General features: G+C 31.1%; 1 protein-coding gene across 1 annotated transcript; it reads right to left on the reverse strand.

Annotated features, from left to right (window-relative positions):
* Nucleotides 1–1,180: 1,180 nt before the first annotated feature.
* LOC123663751 (luciferin 4-monooxygenase-like) lies at nucleotides 1,181–9,253 on the reverse strand. Its single transcript, XM_045598416.1, has 11 exons — nucleotides 9,103–9,253; nucleotides 7,649–7,856; nucleotides 7,308–7,506; nucleotides 6,820–6,942; nucleotides 5,852–6,026; nucleotides 5,358–5,498; nucleotides 5,040–5,165; nucleotides 4,191–4,274; nucleotides 3,719–3,865; nucleotides 2,923–3,088; nucleotides 1,181–1,342 (listed from the first exon to the last, which is right to left on the reverse strand). The coding sequence occupies exons 1-11, from the start codon at nucleotides 9,250–9,252 to the stop codon at nucleotides 1,212–1,214; spliced, it is 1,650 nt and encodes a 549-aa protein (XP_045454372.1). The 5' UTR covers nucleotide 9,253; the 3' UTR covers nucleotides 1,181–1,211.
* Between the last annotated feature and the right edge of the window lie 1,087 nt (nucleotides 9,254–10,340).

Genomic DNA, 10,340 nt, shown 5'->3' on the forward strand with positions numbered 1-10,340 from the left:
ATAAATAAATAAATATTGCTTAATTGTAAAAAATTTTTCATCCGTAAACAAAAATTTTTCTGTGACTACACGTGCATACCTACCGCTTAAGTAGTTGTTTTGATTTTACTACCCTATCCTTTTTAAATTATCGGTTAAGAAATGACCGGTGCGTCTCTTATAGGCTGCAAGTCCTAAGTCATGTTTTAAAATACGTGACATGATTCTAGGTGCTAGCTTCATCTCCCGAGATAATTACCAATTATTATTTATTCGTACAATTACTGACGAAAGGTAAACGCTTATTAAACGGCAAATATCAGATAAAATTGTGTTTCTCTTTCGCTTAATTAACAGGTACAAGGTAAGTAGTTGAAGAAATAACCAACTGACTAGGCAACATTACTAATGACTCAAGTGCTCATCAGCTTTCTACCAAATTTAAATTAAACGACATAAAAAATACCAGATTTCGATTTAAATAGAATTATCAAAATCGGTATATTCCGTAAAAAGTTATGAGGTAATACACAAAATAATACAACCAAATTGAAAACCTCCTCCCCTTTTTGATAGCGGTTAAAATAGCTTACAATTAGTAATAGGACTGCATTCATTACTTTAAGTCTGTCACATAAAAAAAAAATAGCCTGGTCACTATGAGTTTTCGTCTTTTTTTTAAATGAAATGTAAGGCTTGACGTTAGATACGTTTATTAAATTAGGGATCAAAAAGTACACTTTTTTTTAGATATGATTATCATAATATTAACAGCGAATATTAAAGCACATTTTAAATATTTTTTTTTTCATAAATTTACTTATGTAAAAACAGATATAAGTTTAAAGTTAGGAGTAATACTATCGCATTAATAAAATAATTATAAAATTAATAAACAGCATTTTAAAATTTTACAATTAAATGTGTTTCTTAATAAAATAATATTAGATGTATTTGTCAATATACCCACAGAATGTTCGACTCCTCAGGATAAGTAAATATACATTATGAATATATGTGCATATTTATTATCTTTTAGACGCCGCTTTGGCGCAACGGTTACAGGCGTTACAGCCATGGATTGTACCTGTTGCGCTGGCGGTTGCGGGTTCGATCCCCGCACATGACAAACATTTGTATTGGTACAATACACTCTGTAGGTATATTAAAATTTTATAATATTACAAATAATTTTATTTGCTTTTATATTAATAACATTTTTATTTCGAAAATTATTCACTATTTTTTAAATTATTCGCCCATTGCTTCAATTTTACTCGGTCAATTTTAGATGTTGAAGTGGTAGGCATTTCCTTGACAAAAACCACTCCTCCCCTTAGTTGCTTTGGATCAGACAGAGACGCTGGAATGTGAAATATACAAGTTAATAAATACTTTAAATATTTTAACAACCACAAGAATCACGATATCTTACGTCAGGTTTGGAGCACAACACAAGAATGCCTTCGAAATGGGGGTAAAATGTGAAATGTTTCATATTTAAAATTTGTTTGTTTATAAATTGAGAAAAAGGTGTTTTATTATTTAACTAGCTGCTGCCCGCAACGTCGTCTGCGTGAACGCTATACAGCACCAAAAATACCTACGATTATACCTTTTAAAATAACATTCACTAATACCCGTTTCTTTTTTACATTTCTTATCTACAGAAAGTGCAGTAACAGAGGGAGACTCTTTTGTAAAATTGACCTTCAAAAAGTGCTTATTTTCAGCCTGCTTTGAATAAATGACTTTATGGTGATTCTGATGAATAAAGTCATAAGTTGTGGATGAAGCAGATAAGACATAGATGAAGCAGCTTAAAACTTATATAAATACATTTTTTTAACTGTCTTGCTCATCTCTGAAACGAATTAACGATACAATTTTTAGGAAGAAAATGTATAACTCCATCTATGACTTTTAAAAATAACTATTAACCTCGCTAACATGATCAAATTTAAATTAGGTATTTATATCCAAAAAGGGATTCATGATGATGTTTTTGTAATCTCATAGATGGCGATGCTTTAAAATTGTCTTGATACTACTTATATTCATTTAATTATGTTTATCGGCTAGTTACTTATATTGCGTGATATTTATAGTGTGAAGTTAGCTTATAGCATGATTATTATTAACATAATAACAACGACATTCAAATATGCGTCGTTAGATTACGCGTTGTTACAGAATGCGTTGAGGAAATAAATGTTCACTGCTCGTTCCCGGTAGGTGATAGCATGATAATATGTAGCCTATATGTTGACCCGACTTCTTAATAATATTCGTGCCAAATTTGAAGTAAATCCATGCGGTACTTTTTGAGTTTATCCCGGACATACATACAGACAAACAGACAAACAGCAAAAATTCTAAAAACCATATTTTTGGCTTCGGTATCGATTGTAGATCACACCCCAAGTATTCTTTTAAAAAAATATTCAATGTACAGTTTTGACTTTCCTACTATTTTATTACATGTATAGATTTTTAAAATTTAATTTGTAAATAAATTTGAATAAAGTAGCCAAAACTTTTTACGGATTTTTAAAGGATATTTTTATATCTAAAATTTTTTAATCATATAAATTTGATCATTATATGTGAGAGAAAGGCCGCGAGCAAAAGATGATAATTCATAAAGTTATATTTTACACAAGTCGTAATCACAGATAAAGAGTAACTAGCGACGTTTTCCAAATAATTTTTCACCACAATTTACATCCTATAGTGGTAACTGTTTCCGGCTAGAAAGATCTTTAAGAATCAAATATTTATACTTTGATTTTGATATACGGCCAGTGATTATCGTTTATGAGTTTACATATGAGTCCAGCAGTGGACTGCGATAGGCTGAAGTAATGATGATGATTATTATCGTTTGTCCTCTTTGCTACTATAGCATTTATATACTTAAATAAATATAAGTTTTTTCCAAACCTTTAACCAAATCTTTTATTTCTTGTTCCGTAACATTGTGACCTTCGATAGGGATAACGAAAGCCACTGGTAGTTCACCACATTCTTCATCAGGTATGCCGGCTACCGCTACGTCTAGCACGCCAGGATGTGAAATGATAACTCTTTCTATTTCTAAAGGAGATACCTGAAAAAATTATTCATTTAAGATTACATAAAATTTAGACATAATTTTGACTTGGCGCAGTTTGTAGTGACCCTGCTTTCTGCTCCGAGGGTTGTGGGTTCGATTCCCACTCCAAGTCTGGGTGTAATATACATATTTATTTATATATTTAATTATATATTTATATATGTATTATTTATAAGTGTGTTTATCGAAAAAAAAATGTAGCTATATACCAGTTGGCTGTTACCTATAATACAAGCGTTAAGTTGCTTACTTTAGGAACAGACGACCGTGTGTGTATTGTGTAGATATTTATTTATTTATAAGAAAAAGACATTTAGGGTCTTAAAAAAGAAAAAAGGTGAAATAGTTTATGCCTTCTTGAAAAATCGATATAAATTTTGATATCTATTTGTTTATTACATAATTGCAATTAAAGTACCTGGCTACAGATAACTAATTTTGTAACATACATATTATGTTTTAATCTCATTCATTTATTCTCCATTCTATGTACCTTTAGCGACGTCATTTCTGCTTCCTATTGATTATTAGTCGTTGTTAATAGATAGTAACATTTATGTCTAATATATGACGTATAAATAAATTTGTTTAAATACAAAGATGATACATAAAAAATTAAAATACCTGATAACATTTATATTTCAAAAGTAATTTAAATCGATCAACGAAGTAGAAATTAAAATATTCGTCCCTGTAGAAGATGTCTCCAGTTTTAAACCAACCGTTTTCATCGAACGCCGCTGCAGTCATCTTCAGGTTATTGTGGTATTCCTACGAATATACATAATTATTTGATTGGAATAGTATAAAACCATAATAATTAGAACAATGCTACGTTTTACACAATGGATCATTAGTACTTAGTCTTTGTCCAAAGTTTGTATGGAAGAGATCGCTTATTAAGAGATATGATCACTTTTTGTACATTTTTTGATTTTCATATATTTTTTTTTAATATTGTTTACATACTTTTGAGTGCAATAAAGAAAATTTGTGTTTGTTTATTTTATTTATTATATAGAAAAATAAAAATACTAAAAATGCTACAAATATAAGAATTTGAAATTAGATGTGAAGGTAAGGTAGGTAGGTATACCTTTATAACGCCCCGCCCTTTTAGTCGTAACTCTCCAGGTACATTTGGTTCATTGATATCTTCATTTGTGCTAAGGTCAACCAGCTGCAATAAATCAATTAAAAATGTACAAGTATAGTTGACACTACTAATATCATAATGAAAAAATAAAATAAAAATGAAAATCATTTACTTCTATAATCTCTGTTTCAATTTATCACCGAGTCTTCCCAGTAAGTAGTCAGAGACACTTGCATTGGGAATGACTCGCTACCTTCCTTACGGAAGACTAAGGCTATAGTAGACTTAACGAATGAAATAATGACAGATCTCCAAGTGTATTATAACAATGTTGTTACAATGGTAAATTAATGGTGAATATTTATTTGAACTTGGCAGTTTTGATAATCAACAACAGCGTTTTTAATGGTTGGGATCAATAGACTGCCTCGCCGCTCGAGTCCCCCGAAATCCCTATTTAGATTTTTGACCTCCACTACCATTACTAGTAGTGGTCCAAAAATTACAATAATCCATAATTAGAAGCGCAAATATTTGATCATTGTTCCGTGTTGACCTTGCTTTATCAAGTTTTGCAGCAGAGAGACAAAAAACAAAACAAAATTGATAGTGAAAAAACCTTTATTTTATGTTCTTATGTACCTAAAATGGAGTGTGACATATTTCTTAAATTATTATACATATTCGTATTCTTAAAAAAACGTATCAGTTTCATCTCAGCATCATATCTACATCAAAAGATGGTAAATAATGATGAATTAACGTTCAATATATTTATTATATCTTGGCTCATATTACCTAAACAAAAATAAGCTAAGTTGCAATATGATTCTAGTAGTAGCTACTTACTTTATACTCATAGCATTTTAGTGGAACGCCCACAGAGCCTGGTGGGGAATATACCGAGCTAGACACCATACCTGAAGCTTCGGTTAATCCATATGCAATTTGCATACAAGCGTTTGGTGCTAATTTCTAAAAAAAAATAAAAAAAATAACGTAAAAACCGAATATTTACTTTGATGTGTCTAAAATCAACTAAATCCCATATTTCTATATACTATTCTATTGTTCAAAATTCATGTAACTATTATACAAAATTGAGCAATCATTATTCGTAACTAATGAATTATACTTATGTTATGACATGTTAGAAAAAAAATGTACCGCAATTTTTTTCAAAAGTTTCTCAGGAACAGCGCTGCCACCGATTAATATGTATTTCAATGAGCTAAAATCACACTTGTTTATTTCATTGCTCTTTAATAGTGTTGTCATAAAACTTGGGCTAGTTATAAAATGCTCAGGCTGTAAAAAAAAACTATTATATTACCACGTTATTCTAGGATCACATCATCTGGTGAAGTTAGGACTATCTAAGCAGAGGAGAAGAACAAGTCGCTACTTTCCGGAGATGCAGAACTTTGAACCCTCGCGGGGCTGCAAGTTCATTAAAGAGCTAGGTCCAGAGGTAGACGCTTACAACTAAAATATGTAAATTGAATTGCTAGTAATCAATCTCAATTTGACATAGAATAAATTTTCAGCTGCTTATGCTTAAAATTAAAATGTTAGCGATAGCGAGAACAATTTAGAGAACATGCATAGTGCAGTGGATAACACTACAATTTTTGATTTTTGACAAATTTAATAAACCTCACCTTGTATTTATTTATAAGTGTAAAGAAGTGGTCAGGAGTGACTGGTGACGATGTCTGCAGTCTTGTATATCTTAAAATTGGTGACAATACTATTTGAAGTAATGCTGAAATCCACTGAACCGGTGATACTACCATAATCATGTCAAATGGTGTTGGAAATTTAGTATTACAAACCCTAGAAAAAAGTTAATGTTTCATACAATTGAAATACTTTTCTGTTTTACTATTTTTTTTTAATTTGCTCTAATGATTTTCATTACAAACCTTTGACAGCCCTTTTGGAGTAGTGGTGTGACTTGTCATCACACCGTTGGTCGTGGATTCAACTCATGCTCGAAGGAGATGTTTATAAAAGTATTTAAGAATCAAGTATCTGAGTACTAATCTAGGTATGTTTTTAGTCTCCACACTGTATCTTGGAGAGCACAAAGCCGTCAGTCCCGCATGTTACCGTAAACTTAATAGCAATCATTACTTTTCATCCGCAACTCACAGTTGAGGACTTCTTCTGTATGATGATCAGGCCGTCGCCAAATAGTAGGACATTTACAGGCTGTTTCAGATTCTGATTCAAATTCGTTGATTTTACAAAGAACAATGATTTTACAAGGCCGAAGATTGGCAGCAGCGTCTACGGTGCGACAAAGCCAGCCCTGCGGTCATCAACCCGCCTGCCCAGCGTGGTGACTATGGGCAAAACTCATGAATTTACGCCACAAATGGCGTGAACTTGTGGATGCCTATGTCCAGCAGTGGACTGTGATAGGCTGAAATGATGATGATGATGATGATGATTTTACAAAATCGAATTATGGATTATCTGATTCAAACGTAACAGAAGATAATAATGTGAACAATGTCATAAAAAATGTGATACACCATATCCCGTGATATAGGAATAAACAGTCGTAAACTTTTTGGTCATAATCTTGAACATAGTTATCTTATATAAAAAATTAATGACGTACATGAAAGTAGGGAAACCATTAAATATATTAGCATGTGTCAAAGAAGCACATTTTGGTAACCCTGTTGATCCACTTGTTGGTATTAACAAGCCTTTTGTCAATTCAGGGTTAAAGTCTGCTGGTCTGAAACAAGAACAGATTTAGTACCTCATCAAGGGAAAATAAGTTACATGTTACTTTAATTTTTTTCATTAAAAGTTGTACTTTAAATAATGCTGAGTGTTAATTGGTTTTAATAAAACGGAACTGATTTTTTTTAACAAACTTAAAAATTGACTTATCTGAGTAATAGGGTTCTTCATTATATGTCAATTCAATGTTTCTAATTGTAAACCCCTTTTAAGCCATATAATAAGTAATAAAAAAGATGAATGTATAATACGCATTAACAAAATTAAAATATATTTATTTTTTGTCTGCAATTAATAAAGAAATTATTAAAAATCGCCTGAGTAAATATAAGTGTCAAGTCAGCAATCAATACATACTTAAATTTATCAATATTCAATTCATCAGCGTATTTATCGAGGAATTTTGTAAAGGACATATGATCCTCTTTTTCATCAAATGTTATAACATGACACGAAAATTTCAACGAACTCAATGCTTCTTGAACAGTTTTTGCGTTTGAGTTTTCACAGAATATTATTTTTGGTGCTGTAATTTCTAACGATTCTCGAAGTTCACCTGTAATTAAAAAATATAAATTATCACTTCCTAATATGCCTAAGTAGCTACTAAAGTTGTGCAAAAGAACTGGAAGCTAAGATCTCCTTTTCTCAATTATGCCATCTTTCTTATGAAAATACTCTTTAATTTCATTACTCACTCACTCCTAAATTCTTGTCTATCCCTGCAACCACAATGCCGAGAAAGAGACCTGCGTATATTGGAATACACAGGTCAATGCAGTTGGGTGCCATTACGACTACAACATCTTGATATTCAAGGCCAATGTTCCTAAGTCCAGTAGCACATCGTACAGAACGCTCTAGCGCCGATTGAAATGTGTCTCTCTCATCAGTTGCTCCATCTATCTATTAAAAGAAATTGTCATTTCACATAAAATTAAATTCTTGTTTCATTGTCTTTGCTAACAAATATAATAGCCAACGTCTTTGATGTGTATGATGTCTGTGTACTTTGGCATTTGCGCCCGTAGCATTGAAATTATGCTGCAATGGATAAATGTAGCTAAAGTTTTAGCATCTTCACAATATATATACAATGACTAGAGAAATAAATTTAAAGTTAATCATTGTACAGATATAGATATTGAATAAACTCTCAAATCCTATATACATGTTAAAAAATAACTATACCCTATTCAAGGAGCCGTGAGATGAAATGTAAGCAAACCATAAAAGGGTTCTTTAAAGGTCACGATTCTCTTCTAGGTTTGGTGGAGGGTGGGCGTGTGCTCGAGGGCCGGATCAGCTCGACGATAACTGTATCTATCTAATTTCAGGTAAGGCTCCAAAAATTGGAATCGATCCAGGTCAAGCGAACGAATTTTTAATACAAGAAAAGCAAACTGGAGTCAGTTTAATAATAAAGGTGAGCTCGTTCTAGATCGATTCCGAAAATCAGGAGCAGAAAAGAACTATTGATGCCCTGGTGGCCAGAGAAGCTCGAGGCGCTCAAGCGTGAGGTCGAGACCAAGTCCAAAAGACTCAGGCTTTTCAACAACATACAACAATTTACAACTAGCTGCTAGATACACAAATGGAAAACCCTACAGTAAATTGAATAGAAATAAAAGTTTGAGAATTATTGTGTTTTTTGTTTACATTTTGTCTCAAGCCATTTGGATCACTTGTCTAACCAATAACATATGTATATATGTTTTTCTCATATAGATTTAAGTTTGTATATTTGCTTTAAAAAGTAATTTTCATATTAATTCAATTTAATTCGTGTAAGATTACTTCAATTAAATTTTTAAAGAGATAAAAATATTATAGTCAAAAAAGATGACACTACACACAAAACACATACACAGTAAGTAATATAAAATCATTAGTAGATATATTATATGTAAGTACATATACTATACTGAGAAATACTACATAGTACAATTTAATACAAAGAAGGGGAGTTACTTGTATTATTATTTTATATTAGAGGAATCAATGTAGATAAGTAAATATAATATAGAGGTATTATTTTACAGAAGCGGAGTTTTTTCTCGGAGATTGATATCTCATTTATATAAAGCCAAAAAATAAAGTTAGTAAAATTGTGACATTATCATTATGAAGAAATGTGTGTTATAAGTTTTACCTGCAGTAAGTAATCGGGCGCGTCCTTTAAACAACGTAGTAAAATTTTTCCAATATGATATTTGTCTGAAGCAATCCCAGAATCAGCGACCACTCGTGAAGTTACCTCGTGTAGGTACCACCATATTGCATCAGAAACGTGTCTATACATTTCTGTAATTTAAATAATTGCAATGTACAAATTAAAAAAGTACACTTTTTTGTCGTTTTATTCAAATTTCCATTTATAAATTAATAATTTAACACTTACCTATATAAGAAGAGAGTAAATATCGTATGAAAATATATACGTAAGTTATACGCAGCACTTTATTATGTTTCGTATTTAAGTATAATTATATGAGAACAACAGGACTTGATCTTTCTGACTGGTTTGTCCAATACATGCCTCATAAATATATAATTTTGTGACGCATAAGTACGAGTATATTAATAGAATACAATCATATAGATAGTAAGTACGTTAACACTGATTATTTACGTATATTTACTTTTTTATTGTCAACGATTAAGAAATATTGTTTGCCTAGATTTCCTCATTTTATTTTATCTTGTGAGTCTTATCCACAGTATCATTAAGATGTATTTTTTAGATTTCACTATTCGTCTGTTTACCAGTTTATCACGTAAATGAATGAAAACATACTGATGCGACTGTATTATAATTGGCAGACCTATTATCTTTCATGATATCATTTAGTATGTACAGTATAACCACCATTACATAGTATAAAACAAAGTCGGTTACCGCTGTCTGTATGCTTAGATTTTTAAAACTACGCAACGGATTTTGATGAGATTTTCCTTAGTAAATAGAGTGATTCCAGAGGAAGGCTTATATGTATAACATGCATAATATAGTAGAGGAATACTGATCGCTAGTAAAAAATAAATTAAAAAATATAAGAGGCACAGTTGCTCGCAAACGAAAAAAAAAACCGAATTCAATTGCATCGACAAGTAATACAGTAAGTAAACAAAAAAAATATAGTCGAATAAATACGCGCTATCAAAGATTACTCAAAAGTAATCATCAGATCTAGATCAAATTTAAATGAGACTATATGACAATCATTAGCTATCAATTAAAGTAAAAGTCAACAAAATCGATAAACCCAGTGAAAAGTTATGCGGTTTAATACAACGTAGGTCGAAGAAAAAATAGTCAAATAAATACGCATTATTAGATATAAGAAAAATTAATTAGAAAAAAAATGTACCACTTTGTCGTAAAGGTTA

Source organism: Melitaea cinxia, chromosome 20, assembly GCF_905220565.1.
Source record: "Melitaea cinxia chromosome 20, ilMelCinx1.1, whole genome shotgun sequence".
NCBI lineage: Eukaryota > Metazoa > Arthropoda > Insecta > Lepidoptera > Nymphalidae > Melitaea > Melitaea cinxia.